The sequence below is a fragment of the Desmodus rotundus genome, chromosome 4, assembly GCF_022682495.2.
Source record: "Desmodus rotundus isolate HL8 chromosome 4, HLdesRot8A.1, whole genome shotgun sequence".
NCBI lineage: Eukaryota > Metazoa > Chordata > Mammalia > Chiroptera > Phyllostomidae > Desmodus > Desmodus rotundus.
Genome location: NC_071390.1, coordinates 129,419,493 through 129,437,348, shown reverse-complemented (window position 1 = coordinate 129,437,348; position 17,856 = coordinate 129,419,493). Strand labels below are relative to the sequence as shown.

General features: G+C 40.1%; 1 protein-coding gene across 2 annotated transcripts in view; it reads right to left on the bottom strand.

The window, feature by feature from the left end:
• The window catches only part of BTC (betacellulin), a 44,534-nt gene that overhangs the window by 14,949 nt on the left and 11,729 nt on the right, over positions 1-17,856 (bottom strand). For both annotated transcript variants that reach the window (XM_045185197.2, XM_024577914.3), the window contains exon 2: positions 7,230-7,328. In XM_045185197.2, the coding sequence (XP_045041132.1) occupies positions 7,230-7,328 (99 nt within the window). The remainder of the gene's footprint in view (positions 1-7,229; positions 7,329-17,856) is intronic.

The window sequence follows — 17,856 nt, the reverse complement described above, 5'->3', positions numbered from 1 at the left end:
TGTGGTAGGCACTGGGAAACAGCAAAGAAATAAAGGATATCTGCTCTCTCTAAATCAGCAAAATAGAATAAACTCAAGAAAATAATGACCAAGTAATCAGTAAAAACAACCATAGTGACAGCATAAACAGTTATGGTCCCCTGGAAACACTGGAAAGAACATTGGATTAGGAGGAGAGACGTGAGTGTTTCACTTTCAGCTCTTTCATTAGCCAGATGGGTCTGGCAACGTGAATTAAGCTGCCCGAGCCTCAGGTTCCTCATTTGTAAACTGAAGATGCTAACATGGACCTAAAAGGGCTGTTACTGAAGATGCTAACATGGACCTAAAAGGGCTGTTACTGAAGATGCTAACATGGACCTAAAAGGGCTGTTGGAAGGCTCATAAAAGGAAAAAAATGCATGTGGACATTCCCAGCACAGAGCCTGAGCAATAAAGTTCTCCGTAAATGAATTGATTCTAGAATCTTGAAAATCTTGGCAATTCTAAGAAAGTTCTTATATCAGTAGAAAGGTGCTTATTTAGTTAAGAAAACTTTCTGGAAAATGAAGTTTGGTTTTTTTGTTTTGTTTTGTTTTGTTTTGGTGAAGGTGGGGAAGCAGTTAAGATATGGGGAATCTCAAGATCAGAAGCTCAGGGTCAGGAATATGCAAGGGGCAGATGTAATGGCAACAATGGAAGAGACATGAAGGGGAGAAGCCAAGGAGGCTGTGAATGGAAGCTAGAGATCTCAATTTGTCAGTGGGCTGAAGAGTTTACACTGAAAATCCAAGGCAGGAGATAGTTGAAGAAGGTTCCCATGGATTAAATTTAATGGTACATGTAAAAGCTGAACTGGGAAGCATTTCATGAATGTATTAGACAGGGGAGAGCAGACTGGATCAGAGAAGGAAGATGCCGAGGCAAGGAGAAAACTGAGGCCCCCTGAGCCTTGCAGACATATGTGTTATGCGCCTGGGGCAGGGGTGAGGGCAAGGAGAAGTATTTACGAAGAAACAGGACTTGATGACAGATCCTCTGTGCTCCTGAAAGGTCTTTCCTACTTTGCAAAGCACACCTGACTTTAAGTGTAAGCTGGATATCTGTGCACCCTGACCTTGACCAATACCTTGAGTGGCCATGCCCTCTTAAATATAGTCAGTGTTCTCATGAACACCAAATGGGCCCTGATCCCCCAAACCACCTGAGAGCAGCTGCTGGAGGCAGCGATTGTTCAGCCTCAGTTCGTCCGGCAACACGCACCTGGGCCAGGAAAACGGTTGCCAGGCCCTGTTTAGATAGTTTGCAGAGCTCTCTTTGTCAAATAAACATGCTCTTAAATAGTGGCAGCAGTATTTTGATTTAAAAACATTTCCATAACACCAAGCAGAAAAAATCCAGCGATTTCTCTATGGAACTTTAAAACCTGAAAGAAAAATAAATCACACATACTGCCTCCACAAAAGCCAGAAAGATCCTCTCTCCTGGAAATTAAAGGCTTATCAGCATTGCCCCTTTGGAAATGCATCTGAAATTCCAGTTGCTTTCATCTAAAGTTCATGAAGGTCACATTATTTGAAAGATAAACAGTTGTGAAATCTAACATTTTCTGCCTTTCATGAGACTTGATGACACAGGGTGGGGGTGGGAGATGGCAAAATTATACTATTCCACTCCAGGAAGGTGTCCCGAGAAGAAGGAAAAATTGATCCTATGATAAAATAAGATTAGGCCCATGTATTGGGATTATCTGTTGAGAATTGAATGGGGTAGTTTTGAAAATGTCAAAGGCCTAAACTAAAAGATTCCCCTGATTCTAGGGGTGGTGGAATTAGTTGATCTTTTGTCCTCTCACCTTCCTCTTTTCCAGCCCACATCCCCCAAACCAAAACATGCCTTTGGGAGTGAGCCTCTCCCACACAACTGCACTGAAAAACTACATCTACTGGTAGGCCAGGTCACCACAGTCTCAGAAGTGGATGGGCACCACGGGTAATATATCTCAATCTCTTCATGAGACACCACATGTCAAAGATTCTAAAGCCAAGTAAGTAAGACCACAGGGGTTACTGCAGGTCAATGTGTGTCTAAATCTGATTCTAAGAGTTAGCAAGGGGGATCAGAAGTAAGAATAATTTTCTTTGACCATATGAGCAGATGGACAAGAAGTGGATCTTCTTTGGGGGATATGGATGGTTAGGTGAGAGGGGATGGATTCTCCTCTTGAGCCAAACTCAGTTGGAGGACTATAGCAGACACCGCATCGCTTTGTTTAAGCATGGCCTTTCCCTCGGTTTGACAGATGCTGTGATTAAGCAGCATTGCTCCCTGGTCTTACTGTACACGATTCTTATTCTCAAGCCAAAACTGGCTTTGTGATGTCTTGGTGATGAAAACTCTTCAGTTTTAAAACATTAAGTTTATTTTTTCATAAAACCTTCACTTAATTATTCCAAAAGTGCTTAGTACAAATCTATGCAATGATTTTGTAATAATGTTAATATCAGTAGCTCTTCTGAAAACAACTCGTAATGTACAATTATTATTACAATGCTTTCTTTGGTAAATTTCATTACACTGTATAAACCTCATGGTACGTCTGACCTCTAGTTAAATCTCTCTGTAAGAGACTTACAAGTGTGTATTCAGTGTTGAGAGAGATGTCCCACAAGTATTAACAAGGAGAGAGGAAGGGAAACGAATACCCATAAATTCGTCTTCCCCTACACATACCTGACCTGACAAAGGAAACAGCTAGTGCACAGGGGAGCTGAAGTGGCCCTGGCAGACTTTGGAGAGAAGTTTCTCCTGTGCCTGTGCAGTACAGCCTAAGGCTTCAGTCTTCTGCCCTTGGCTTCCAGGCATCTTCCCAGCAGGGTTTCCTCATTTCACAACACTTTTAAGCCAAGAGGTGAAGAAGAAAGTTTTGTATTTCTAAAGTTACTTTTCCTTCTATTCTTGCGGTCTATCTCCCCGAGACAAGGGAATGTAAATTCACGATGCCCTTGAACAAGTGCAAATTTGACACTTACTGTAATTGAGGAATCCCATTCGTCTCACAACCAATGTCATTTCCTCTAGAAATGTGAAAAGGTTGGTTACTCCAGGGTAATAAAAATAGATCTCAGCCAGGTCCTTGTTGCCCCTCCTGGCTTCCGGAATGTGCTCCTACAGGGCACTAATCAGACCCCATCAGCTTGTCTTTCAACCTGAGGGCTGTGCCAAGCATTTCTGACCTGATTAGCGTGAGCTGTCACTTAGAGCTGCCTCTTTCTTCTGCTTCAAGGAGGAAAAGAATCCATGGTTGACGTGTGAGTGTATTTGCATATGTTTAAAATTATTCGTAGTTGTGAGGCAAATGAAAAGAACACTGGGCAGGAAGAAACTTGTATTTCTCTTTGGTTTTCGAGAGTGCACACTATGGAAGGTTGTGCCTGTGATGCCCTCTTTGCTCGTTCTCCTTTCTCCCCCAACCTCTACATTCTGCAGTGCATTGGGGCCCAGCGCTGTGTTATCTTTTCTCCTCCTTCCACTCCCTCCCTCACTGTTTCTTGGCTTGAAACCCCTTTAGGGTAACAATTCCTAAATTTGTGTTTTCATTCCAGATTTTTTTTCTCATTGCCAACTGTCAAACCAATAAATACACTTGGATGTCTAACTGGCATTTCAACTTAACACTTCCAAAATGGAACACCTCATTTCCCCCCTCAAATCAGGTGTTTGCTCATCTCAGTGTGTATTTACATTCTTTTTGTAATTCAGGCCAAAAATTTGGGGATTATCTTGACTTCATTCCCTTTTACTGTACATCCAGTTCATCAGAAAATTCTATTGGTTGTACTCAAATATGCAGAAGTGTCCCTCCATCTCCACTACCCTGCTGTAAGCCCAACATCCTCTCTAGGCTGGAAGCAGTCTCCATGGAAACAACCTGTAAGGTGTCTCCCTGCTTTTGCCCTTTTCACTGTCTAGTATGAATACACAGAAACCAGGTAGATGCTATTAAAACTTACTGAGAGTCAAAGCTGAAGGCTCTAAACTCCTCACCAAGGCTCTGTGTTCATTATCCACTATCTCTCTTCCCCACATCCTCTCTGACGTCATGTTTGACCACTGCGTTCATTGCTGCATTCTCAGTCCCTGTGACAGAGCCTGCTGCAGAACAGGTGCTCATAGGTATTGGTGGAATGAATATATTTCTCACTCAAAATAGAAAGTGACAAACTAAAAATGGGATGCTTAAACTCTGGGGCTACTTGAAGATAAAATTATAAAATTATTCAGAAACAGGAAAAATTCCTAAAGATTATCTGATTCATGTCTTCATTTTATAGGTTAAAAACTGAGTCTTCGAAAGCTTAAGTTACTTACCCACGTCCCACGGTCAGACAATAGAGAAAATCTGGTCTTGTTCCACATTAATTTCTTTCTCAAGAAACTTCAGTCCTTACCTGGACTTCACTTTCAAGCAACTGTTTTTGAAAATTTCCCACATGATTCTAGCACTGAGTTTGGTGACTAAGAACACACATGCCAGAGCCATCTCTGAATTCATGAGGGGGATTAAAGGTTTGCCGCCTCCCAAATATTTCCTTGGGGATATTGATTTTTAAGCTGGTAATTAAGGGAAAAAAGACTCAGAACAAATTTTTGACTCTCCCCCTTTACTGCCTAAAAGGAATTTAGATAGACGTGCTCCAGGAAGATAAATACATATCATCACAGATAATCCGAGTTTTATATGAACTAGTGGGTGGTAGAGGGAGGAGCCTGACAAGGTCGGTTTGATCAGAGTCCTCTCTGTGTCTCATTGTGAAAGATGCCCCGCAATCCTTTATTCACCAAATATTTGCTTTCCTACACTCATATGAGTTTCCGTCCTGCCCTTTGAAGTCCCAAACCTGAACATTTTCCTTCTCCTTAGCTCCAGAACTGCCCGACTGCCCAATGTGTCACTGAGTCTTGTATTCTTATGGCACTCATGCATGTACATACATAGGAAGTTTGGCTATTTTCTCATGTTAGTCTGTCTCATGTAAATTTGATTATTAGCCCAGGCAGGAGAACTTAGAAAGGTGAGAGGGAAATTAATTTTTTGACCCCTACACAGTCTACTCTGCTTACTGTGTGACTTTCAACTAAAAATCTGCACAGTAAAGAAAGAATTAACAGGCTAAAAAAGGTACCTTATAGCTGCTATGGAAAATAGCATGTAGTTTCTTCAGAAATTAAAAATATATCAAACATATGATTCAGCAATCCCAGTTCTGGATATTAATCTGAAAGAATTAAAATCAGTATCTCAAAGTGATATCTACACTCCCATATTTACTGCAGAATTATTCACAAAGGCCAAGATGCAAAAACAACTTAAATATCCATCAACGGATGAATGGATAAAGAAAATATGTAATATCAGTACAATGGGATGTTATTCAGTATTTTAAAAAGAAGGAAATCCTTCAATATGCAACCACATGAGTAGACCTGGAGACCAGTATGCTAAGTGAAATAAGCCCATCACAGAAGGACAAATATTACATGATTCCACTTATTTCCAGTATTAAAATAACCAAATCTGTGGAAGCAGAGAGTATAACAGTGGCTGCCAGGGGACTGAGAGAGGGGAAAATGTGGAATTTTTGTTCAGTGGGAATAAAATTTCAGTTATACAAGATAAATAATCTAGTTAATAATAGTGTATTGCACATTTAAAAATTTGTTAAGGGGTAGGTCTCATGTTAAATGTTTTTACTGCAATAAAAAATTAGAAAACAAGCCCTGGCTGGCATAGCTCAGTGGATTGAGCACGGGCTGCGAACCAAAGGGTCGCCTGTTCCACGTCCAGTCAGGGCACATGCCTGGGTTGTGGGCCAGGAGCCACATGAGCGGCAACCACACATTGATGTTTCTCTCCCTCTCTTTTTCCCTCCCTTCCCCTCTCTAAAGAAAAATAAAATCTTAAAAAAAATTTGAAAACACATTTAGGATATGATGAGGCCGATGGTTTACCACTTTCAGTATTCACATTATGGAATAATCTCCCAAAGGATATGTGAGAGTGCCATCCTTTAAACCATTTGAAACCTGACTGAAGAAAAGCACAGAAATACACAAAGCTGGCCTTGTTCTTCTCCCTGCGTAGATGACAAGACCCACACAAGCATGACCTCAGACACGGGTGGATTCCACAGCGTATGGATACTGTCCAGACCGCCCACTAAAATGAGGGAAGAGGAAGACCAGGCTGGAATGGATGACTCACATCAGGACAACTTGCTCAGGGTGTTCCTGGCTCAGTGACAACTTCGCCAGGGTGTTAGGAAAGGCGCAGTTACCACCAAGTCACCACACTCCCAGCCTGGCAAAGTTTCCAGGGAATACAGGAGGTTTCCCACGCCACCCTGTATTTGGAATTGGCCTGTGTTTTGTTTTGTTTTATCAGAGACAACTCATGTAGAAGACCAGACCACACAATCTATAAAGGAGAGACAGAACCTTAGACCAGAGGTCAACAAACTATGGCCCAATGGCCAAGTCTGGCCCACAGCCTGTTTCTTTAAATAAAGTTTTATTGAAACACATCCAAGGCCACCTGTTTGCCTGGTGTCTATGGCTCCTCTTACAGTGAAACAGCAAAGTTGATTAGCTGCAGCAATGACTCCTGGTCCACAAAGCTTAAGATAATTATTATCTGGCTTTTTACAGGCTGAACCCTGCTTTACACTAATAACTTTGAGAATAGTAATTCAAACATCTCCAAGGTAAAATATGTAAAAATTATTGCCTTCTCCCCTTTTTTGAAGTTGCAGAAGAGGAAAAAAATTAATTTTAATAGACCATGCCCACTTTGTATGAATCTGGCCTACGCTAGCACGTGCTGGAGCCTGGAGCACACATCTGTGGCGCTAATGTAGTGTCACGAGTATGAAGGAGAGCACTAGAATCAGAGGAGCTGAGTGTGAGTCCTGGATTTGGTCTTTACCAGCTGTGTCACCTTTGGCACGTTACTTAATCTTTCTAGGCTTCACCTTGAAGTAAAGTAAAAAATATTGTCCAGCTCATTGAGAGGAGTGAATGAATTACTGCATGTAAAGCACTTAGCACAGTACCTGCTACATTCGTATGTGCTCAAAAAGCTACTTAGTTTTATGATTACTATATTATCAAAAAATTAAACTTAGGGAAGCAGCTTTCCAAGACTGAAGAGAAAGCTGATGAAACAGAAACACATCATGTGTTCACATTACCTGCACAGTTTTCTCCAGCACCTCCACAGAGTAGGCCATCGTTTTCGGGGCTTCTGGTCGAATTCCCATCTGCCACAGCACAGTGGAGGATCACTAGACCTTCAAGTTCAAAACAGAACCAAAACAAACATGAAAACTTGAAAATTTCCTCAATGTGAAATACTCTATCAAAGTTCTGACCCATTTATAAAAATCACGAGCCTATGGCCTCCATTTCCAGTGCATCTTCCCCCAGTGAGGGAGGTGTGCACAGGCCAGCCTGTCTCATTGTTTAAGCTCAGTGCTGAAGTCAGAATTTTCAAGCCATCGTAACTATGCATCTTAAGTGAGGAAACTTGACTGTAACTTGTGAGGGAAGCTTATCATACAAAGTGGAGTTCTCAGCTACTGGATGAATACATTAAAATTTCCAGGGAGAATGGATGATGAACCCATATGGCAACATACTTTCTCCATTCCACACAGACCCAATATATCTCCAGTATTGACTATTTAGTGTCCTTCCTCCTGGAAAGTGACCTATGTATTCAATTCATAGGAATTATTTTAAAACTTCAGGTTCCTCTGTGACTTACCTCTGTATCTGAGAAAGACAGGCCTCACAGAAAGGTACGGGGGAGAGAGAACCCCTGTACACAATGTGCATTTTTTACATGGACCTGATCCAAACAAACTAACTGTGAACAATCACTTATTAATCAATGAAATTTGACATCGACTGAACATTAAATATGTTAAGAAATTGTTAGACTTAAAGTGTGACAATGACATTGTGGTTTAGGTTTAAAAAAGTCCATATCTCTTAGATATATATATTTAAATATTTATAAATAAAATCAGTGTGTTTGAGATTTGCTTTAAAATAATCCCATAAGGAAAGGGGGGTGCAAGGCAATGAGGCAATATTATACGTAACATAAGCTTGGCCACTAATTGATAACTGTTGAAGCTGGGTGGCAGGTATATCAAGATTCACTATGCCATTCTCTCTACTGTTATATATATTGGTAAATGTCTATAAAAAGAAGTTGTAGATCAACTTCTGGTCAAGATGGCATGTAAGTAAATGCAGTACTTGCATTGTCCCACAACCACATCAAAAATACAACTAAACTAGAGAATAACCATCATTCAGTAAGTACCATGTGAAATTTAGCTGAATGGAAGTCCTACAGCTAAGGATATAAAGAAGCCACATTGAGACTGTAGGAGGGGCAGAGACAAAAAACAAGTTGGTCTCACACGCCTGTGTGGTGTATACAAATTGGGAGTGATATCTCAGCGGCGGAGGTCTCCCCAGAGGAGTGAGGGGTTCCAACCCTACACCATACCCCCCAGCCCGGGTTTCCAGTACTGGGAAGAGAAGTCCTCATAACTCCTGGCTGTAAAAACCAGTGGAGATTGAGTCTGAGCCAATGCATGGACTTACTCAGACTCACTGACTCAGAGTTCCAGTGCTGGGGCAGCAGCTTAAAAGGTACCAGAGACATAGAGGGAGGAACTGGCATATCTGGCATCAGGCCAAGAATTGGAGAGCTAGTTTTTTCCCAAAGAGAGGTGCTGGCAGAAGCCATTGTTCCTTTTCTGAGCCCTTCCCCCACGTAGAGCTGTTAGGGGTTGTAGCTGAGTCTCCATCAACCTGACTATCACGTTTTTCCCTGACCTAGCGATTCCCTGAGACCCAACTCCTACAACTGTTGGGCCCACCCAAGCTGTTTCCAGTGGTTTTTCCATACAAATGGCCTATGCTGGCTCATGCTTCAGACTTTTCTAAAACCTCTCAAAGCAGCAGCATCTGGTCTCAGTATGCCCTGTACTACTTGCTAAGTGGCCCCAGGCCTGGCACCATAGCAGCTAGATTTGGTTTGTAGTTTGGCCTCTCCTGGGCAGCTCCAAGCCCAGCAAAAATAGCAGCCATGTGCAGATCACTTGTAGCTCATGCTGGGTGACCCCAGGCAGAACACAGGCAGTGGCTGACCTTGGCCTGTACCTCTTGGGAGACCTCAGAACTAGGGCACCCAGTAGACAGGTTCAGACCATGTTAGAACACCACCCAGCCACCTCCACAAGCAACACACTCAAGGGGAAGACTCAGTGGGCACCAGAGTCCCACTGAAGTAAGTCCTGCTGCCTGGGGTAAGCCCCTGTATAGCTGATCCTCCACGGTAGTCACAGCCATCCTTGCAGCTGATTGGCCTGGGGATAAATCTCTTGCATTGATGTACCAACATTAATTAAGGCTCAATTACAATAGGAGTGTGTATACAGCCCACACAGTGGTGGGGGGCATACCTGGAGTGCTCAGCTTGGGTGAACAGAGGCTGTGCCACTGGACCCTACAGGACACCTATTACATGAGGTACTCTGCTAAGCCTGGGAGATGCAGCAGCTCTATCTAATACATAGAAACAAACACAGAGAGGCTGGCAAAATGAGGAGACAAAGAAACATGGCCCAAATGAAAGAATAGAGAAAAACTCCAGAAAAAGAAATAGACAAAGTAGAGACAAGCAATCTACTAGATGCAGAGTTCAAAACACTGGTTATAAGGATGTTAATGAACTTAGAGAAAAGTAGATGGATTCAATGAGGCCCACACCAAGACACACCGTAATTAAAATGCCAAAGGTTAAAGACAAAGAGAGAATCTTAAAAGCAGTGAGGGAGAGAAGGGAGCTCTTATAAGACTGTCAGCTGATTTCTCAACAGAAAATTTGCAGGCCAGAGGGAGTGGCAAGAACTATTCAAAGTGATGAAATGCAAGGACCTACAACCAAGATTACTCTACCCAGCAAAGCCGTCATGTAGAATCAAAAGACAGATAAAGAGCTTCCCAGACAAGAAAAAGCTAAAGGAGTTCATCACCACCAAACCAGTATTACATGAAATGTTAAAGAGTCTTCTTTTAGAAGAAGAAGAAAGAAAAAAGAAGATAAAAAATACAAACAATAAGTGACAATAAATACATATCAACCTACAACTGAATCTGAAAAACAAAATAAACAAACAAGCAGAGCAGAAACAGACTCATAGATACAATACAGAGAACATTTTGTGGGGTTGGGTGAAAAAGGTGAAGGGATTAAGAAGTACAAATCGGTAGTAATAGAACAGTCACGAGGTTGTAAGGTAGAACATAGGGAATACAGTCAATAATGTTCTAATAACTATGTATGATCTCAGATGGGTATGAGATTATCAGGATGGTCACTCTGTAGGTTATAGAATGTCTAATCACTGGAGTGTACACCTGAAACTAATATAATGATGTATGTCCACTGTAATTAAAAAATTAAAAATGATTTAAATAAAAGAAGTTGGGGGGCGGTTTGGGAGGGTGGAGATGAGGTGGCTTGGGAGTTGCCTGGTCCTGAGGTCATGAGCCGTTTCTGCCACTTGGCAGCCATGTGCACTGGTAGGTTTCATGACGTCTCATGTTTGTCTTTGGCAAAGTGAAGATAGTTATTTTCTCTTCTTTAGAACATTGTTGTGAGGATTCAACCAGGTAAGCATACAAAGCACTTAACAGTGCTGGCACGCAGTCTATTCTCAATTAAAGGGCTCATTATTATGTACTGGCAGTCACAGAACAGCTTGCTTACTTGTCAGGGTGACGTTCATACATCTAGCCAATGGTTTACCTGCATGTGTTCTCTGATTCAGTTCAGCTCAACAAACATCCATGAGCATCCAGAAACACACGGGTCGTTAGGACATGCGCTACCCTCAAACTGCTCCAAAGCTACTAGGGTAGATAATCAGCCAACCAGTTAACCGCAATGCAAGTGATAGCATTGCACCAGAGAACAATAGTGTCTAGTCAGCTCAAAGACCATTAGAGTTTCAAAAAGAAGTCTTTTATAAGAGAGATTCTTCTCTTTCTATCAAGTTAGAAACAGTTTTTTATTTTTTTGAAAGGTGGCAACAAGCATCAGAAACAGTAAAGAGAAACAGAGACTGAAATCCACTGGTGATAAGTAACTTCGCACTCCCTTTGAGAGGAAAATTTAGCATTCTGTGTGCTAAAAGCAAAAAAACTCAAAAACATATGAATGCTTAAATCTAGTAATTTTTCCTAACAAAATAATTCAAGATACATAAAAAGGTTTAGTTACAAAAATTCTCTACGTAAAATGGGTTTTAAAAAATAGGAATTACCTAAATATCTAACCAGAGAATTGATTAAACATATGGAACTATTTTCATGCAGTAAAATGCTATTCAGCCATAAAAACAACTTTCAAACAATAACAGAACATTCCAGTATGTTCCTAAGTAAGAAGAGAAGCAGGTGCTAGAACAGCAATGTGCTGTGATCTGTGTGTTTGTCTGCATGTGTGCGTGATAAGGGACAAAACACCCATACAGATAGTCCACATTTTCCCTATTTGCACTTCCTAATTTTGCTACTACCATGTTTTTTGTGTTGCAACAAGAAAAAAGGGAATGGCTTTTTTTTTTTTTTTAAAGCACAGTCTGGTCACCAAATTTCTGGATTTTTCATATTGTTTATCCCAACACCTAGCCACCTCTTTCCACACTTGGAACAAACCAGAAACGATCATTTTAGGCTTCTCAAGCACAGGAATTATACGACACTCATCTTTGTAATGTTGGTGTCTAACAGGGAACACAATGGAAACTCAAGGTGGTGGCACTGGGTGTGGAGAAGAAGAAATGAGCATGAGAGATGCCCACAGAGTGAAGGACAGAAGACGTGGTGACCGGCAGGATGGGGTGGGAAGTGAAGAAAAGGGGACACAGGATGGCGCCAGAGTCTGCAGCCTGAGTGGCTGGCTGGATCGTGGCACCACGCACAGATACTAGGTATGCGAGAAGTCAAGCAGGGTGAGGGTTGTTACAGACTGATATTTTTGTTGCAACCTGAATCTCAATGGGATAGTGTTAGGAGATGGGGCCTTTGGGGTGATTAGGTCATGAGGGTGGAGCCTTCACGAACGGAATCAGTGCCCTTGTAATACAGACCCTGAGAAATCCTTCTCTTCTGCCATGTGAGCAGAGAGAAGGTATTTGTCTTTAAGTCAAGAAGCACGTCCTCTCCAGACACTGAATCTGCCAGTGCCTTCATTTGGAAATTCGCAGCCTCCAGAACTATGACGAATAAATGTTTGTTGTTTGCCCAGTCTATGGTACATTGTTACAGCAGCCAAAAGTGGCTAAGACAGGAATAGGGAATGAAATTCAGCTTTGGACACTCTGAGACTTGAATGACTGACTGTGGCTTATCTAGGGTATATTATCGGGGGTGTCCCACCCGCAGCCTGTGGGCTGCATGTGGCCCAGGATGGCTATGAATGCAACCCAACACAGAATCATAAATTTACTTAACACCTTTTTTTTGCTCATCAGTTTTTGTTAGTGTTTCTGTATTTAATGTGTGGCCCAAGACAACTCTTTTTCCAGTGTGGTCCAGTGATGGCAAAATGTTGGACAGCCAGAACTCTATAGAGGGAAGTCAAAGCTACAGGTTCCACATTTGGGAGTCATGGGAAATAAACTGGAACTTCATGCCGTGGAAGTGGGTCTCTCAGATGGAGCCATTTGAAAGAAAGAAAGATGATTAAGGACAGAATCTTGAAGAACACCGATACGACAGAGGGGCAGAAAGAGAAATGTCCTCAAGCAACGGAGAAGGAGCAGCCACAGATAGTTTTTCTACAAGAATTTGATCAACAGTGTGAAAAAATTGAAGGGGAATTAAAGATAAGAACTGAAACACATTCTCTGGATTTGCAACCAAAAAGCACCAGTAATATGTTGCTGGAAAAATACTACTGGAATGAAGCGGATGCAAATAATTGCAGAGTATGCTTCAGAGATGTTGAAGCAAGAAAAAGGAGCAATAAGATTAGTCAATATGCACAGGAAAAAGAAAGTTATTTTGTTTTTATTCAAATGTGAGAGAAAGTTGACAAAAAGAAGCCAAAGGTATAGAAGAAAGGCAAAGAATGAATGATCAGTAGATGCAGGAAACCTGGGAAAATTTAGCAGAGAGGCAGGGCCTCCTCTCTATTAGAGTAGCCTTCACCCCCTTATCCATGGAGAAGCATTCCAGGATCCCATGGGTGCCTGAAACCTCAGGTAGTACCAAACCCTATTTTCCTCCCATTTATAGAGAAAGTTTAATTTATAAATTAGACACAGTAAGAGATCAACGACAATAATAAAATAGAACAGTTATAACAATATGCTGTAATATAAGTTACATTGGCACTCAGTAAGTTAGCACTGTGATATCTCTATAGTCAAGTTAATAACTGAGACAGATACTAAGTGACTAATGGTGGGAAGTGTCTACAGTGTGGACTGGCTGGACAAAGGGATGACTCGCTTCTTCAGGCAGGACAAAGCAGAAAGGCACAAGATGTTATCATGCTATTCCAAGTGACAAACAATTTAAAATTTATAAATTATTTATTTCTGGAATTTTCAATTTAATATTTTTGAACTGCAGTGGACTGTAGGTAACTAAAAACACAGAAAACAAAACTTTGGATAAGGGGGTACACTATAAAATCCTTTGCAGTCAAAGTTAGCAATTCTGGGAAATAGAACTTTATTTTTAGTGAATGAACGATCTTTAGAAAATGAGAGCTTAAGCTGATATTCTGTACATCTCACCTCATTACTCAATGAAATCCAAGTTCTGGTTTAAAATGAATGGGAAACGTCCAATGGGTTTCTCAGTTTTCACACTATTGGTATTTTGGGCTGATTCTGTGTTGCAGGAGGCTGTGCACCGTAGGGTGATTGGTAGTATCCCTGACTTTTACCTTCGAGATGCTAGTAGCATCCCTCCCCTGCCCCCCCCCCCCACCGTACTCTGCAACAACCCAGTTGTCGCAACCCAAAATGTCTCCTGACATTTCCAAATGTCCCTGGGAGAAAACATTTTATGATTGGGAGCCATTGTAATCTCTCCAAACTGCTTCAGTATTTTTAATTCAATATATAGCTTTCATTTTGATTCTACTGCTTTAAGTCAATTGCACATTTCCAAGTCTCAAGTTTTGACATCTTAAAAAATTTATTAGGGAAAGTATCATTATATCGTGAAAAGATCATCAGACTCATTTTTAATTCACTATGTGATTTGAGTTAATTCATGAACTATCCTGACCTTTTCCTTAAAAAGAAAAAATTAGAATCATAAGTTTCCTGCCTGTCCCACAATCTAATTAATGAAAATCAAAATTTAAAATATAGTGAAGTTATCTGTAAAGGAACATACATTATTACAATAATAATTATCTTTATCAGAGAAAGTATGGATTGTATCTTAGAGAAAATATGGTACTTAGATGTGGAAAACATAAGATTTTCATCAAGAGAGATACTCATCTTATATTTCAGAATTAGTAAGAACATTACAGGCATTAAGATCTGTTACCCACCAAATCTCAATTCCCCTAAAATCATCTCTTGGGAGAATTAATCAATCCCATCTTTAAAATTTCAGTACAGAGATTTCCCTCTTCCAAGGCATCTGATTTCAATGAGGCCATTCATCCATTCTTTCAATCACAGCCATTCATAGATTCAAGAATTTATTAAGCACTTATTTCTTAAGTTCTACAAATGCATGTTGATGTTGAGCTGGTTTTGCCTTTCTGTAATTTTACTCTCCTCATTAGAATCACCTGGAATAAGTTTAATATCTTGTTTTGCACGAGAGATTCTTATATATTTGAAGCCAACTATCGACTTTTCCTGAAAGAATTTCTCTACTTTAGGATAACGTCTTGGTTCCTTCAACTGTATTGTACCTGACATCATCGAGACCCTTGTAAGCCTTGTCACCGTTCCCTAAAGGCAAGGTCAGAATTAGTGCCATTTCACACGGTCTGGCAAAGACAGAATAAAGTCGGGCTCTTCGTCCTCCCAGTGTGGGCACCATATTTCTGATAATGCAGCCCCAGAGAATCTGCTTTTGTTAGTTGTCTCATTAAACACTGGGGGTTTATTCAGCTTATGTTAAAATTAAGTTACTATTTTTTTTGTACTGCTGGAAAGCAGATGGATTTATTTGTTCTGTTCTGTTTTGTTTCATTTTTATTTTTTACCTAAAAAAAGATTTTGCAATAACTTTGAAAAGTGATTGTGTTAGACTTCACTTATCATTCAAATTATTTCACAATTTCCTGTTTTCTTATTCTTTCATTCAATCACACACCTCCCTGCGTCACATGACCTGAAGAATTTCTCAGACGCATGAAAGCAAACAAAAAAACAAAACAAAACAAAATAATCATATTAGCTTGTTTACTGAGTGACTAAAAAATTGAGTCCCTATTTCTAGGACTAGTTATTTTACTTTATTTTTAAAATTTTAATAGTTAATTTTTAGTGTATTTTTTCCATTACTCTCTATCTCCCCATACTCTCTTCCTCCACCACCCACCCTCCTCCACCCCTGCCATGCCCACACTGTTGTCCATGTCCGTGAGCTCTTTTCTTTCTTGCTCAATCCCTCCATCCCCCAAGCCCTCCTCCCCAAATCTGTCAGCTTGTTCACTATCTATGAGTCTGTCTCTATTTTGCTTATTAGTTTTTAAATATCAACTCCACTCATAAAATTACAAACAAAAAGGAAAAACACCCATTTTTCCTTCAGTAAGTCAAAGCTCCATTTACTTTTATGCCCTTTGAGATTCTCAAATTCAAAATTACAGAGTGTAATAACAGTGTGGTCCCCATCAGCCAGCAAGGGGAATGAAGTCATTGGGAACAATACAAGCATTGAAGGAGACACAGCATGACAAGGAGCACGACCCACTGTCTCAAAGTCGCTGCTAATGCTGAAGTAAGTTGTACACCAGCTGGGTCAACTATTTAAAAAGATCAAATGCAACCAACTTAAACAGTCATGTACGCTGTGTTTGCCTCCTCTCTGAGCTGAATTTTCCATTTTCTAGAGCCAAGTACATTTTCTAGGGTGCGACAAACGTAGGTTTACAGTTGTTCATATGGAAAATAGTACAATAATTAATAAATAATGTTACAAGAATAAGCTGTGTTTCATGTACTCACAACTGTAAACCTACTTTTGCCCAACTCTGTATTTTAAAAATAAATACATCATTATCATAAAGTGTCCATTAATCCATACTCTGATGATTTAGGGCATCCTTTTAGATATCCTGACATCTACTTGTGTCTAATAGACCCAGTGACTTCCTATTACATTATATCAATCTTATTTTAGGATTTGAACTCCATCCCCCAACAGAAAATGTAACTGTAAATCAAAGGAGAATTTATCTACCTTTGAACACAAGCAGAAGTTGGAAGAGTATTTTATGGTCAAATACATTTTCACCTATCTTAGAGGGAAGCTGTATAGTTTAGTGGTATAAGGATAGGTTTGGAGACAAATGAAATGAATTCAAATCCTGGATGTAGCTTTTAGTCACTAGTTTTATGAGTATGATTAAGTTATTCAACGACAAATTGCAGAGGTCCCACCTGTAAACTGAGGCTCACAACATATAACGTACATGGCAAAGATTTAGCTATGTGCTTAAGGAAATGAAAAAGTAAACTTTGAGTTATTAACCTTGGTGATGTTTGGCACGAGGTAGTCACTCAACAAAATAGCAGCTATAAGACCTGAAGTAAAAAAAGAATTCTAATTACTCCAGGAAAACAGATTTCCACTCTCATAAATGGCTATGAACAAATTTCTACATTTATGGTGTGATTTGGCTTGTGTATAAAATATGTTTATGAAATAAACTACAAGAGATAAATACACATATATATTCTACAGCAGGCAGTGTGTTTCTATGTATGTACTTAGTGAGGCAAAACTGTTTGTACCTAAACCGGTCTTTCCACATGCTGTTTCTTCCCAGTGGGTTTTTTTTTTTTTAAGAGATTCGAAGTGAATGCATCTCAGCTGATTGATAGTGATGTGGTATCTTCTACGTGTATGGTTCTCTGTATTCTCAGTACGGTTCTGCCAGTGGCTCAGCATACTGTTTATGTCAGACGAGATTACTGACTCAGTTAGTTGGTTAAGTGATTCAATGATACAAATATAGCAGATAAAGTCAGGCCTTCGAAGGTACTATTTAAAAACCATGGGGATTATAAATCATATACTCTGCTTTTGGAAAAATAAAGTTTTTAAAGTTTAAATCAACATTTGGAATAAAAATTAAAAGCATCTGGGGAATTTTCCCATTGCACCTTTATTGTCAAGAATAAAAACAGAACCCTGAGTACACATACTATATACACCGAGTATTTTCCAAGTCCAAAAAGAGATCACATCTAACACGCAGTTGACAGAATATCAGGGGGTAGAAATAATGCTTAACATTGATTGGGCTTGTGGTTGGCTGAGATAGTAAGTGTGAAATAGGTGAAATTTGACATTGTGTCCTCCGTTTTTTCTGTTATCTTTTCTTGTTGTTTCTACCCTCCTATACACCAGTATCCTCATACTACTTTAACATTCTCCCAAATAGAGCATGATTATTTAATATGTTTCCCTTCCTAATTGTATTTGATTTCAAAGCAGACCCGCAAAGGGAGAAATTACTTACCGCAAAAGAAATACACTAAAATCAAGTGTCCCAACCCGGGTCTTCTGGAAAGCAGA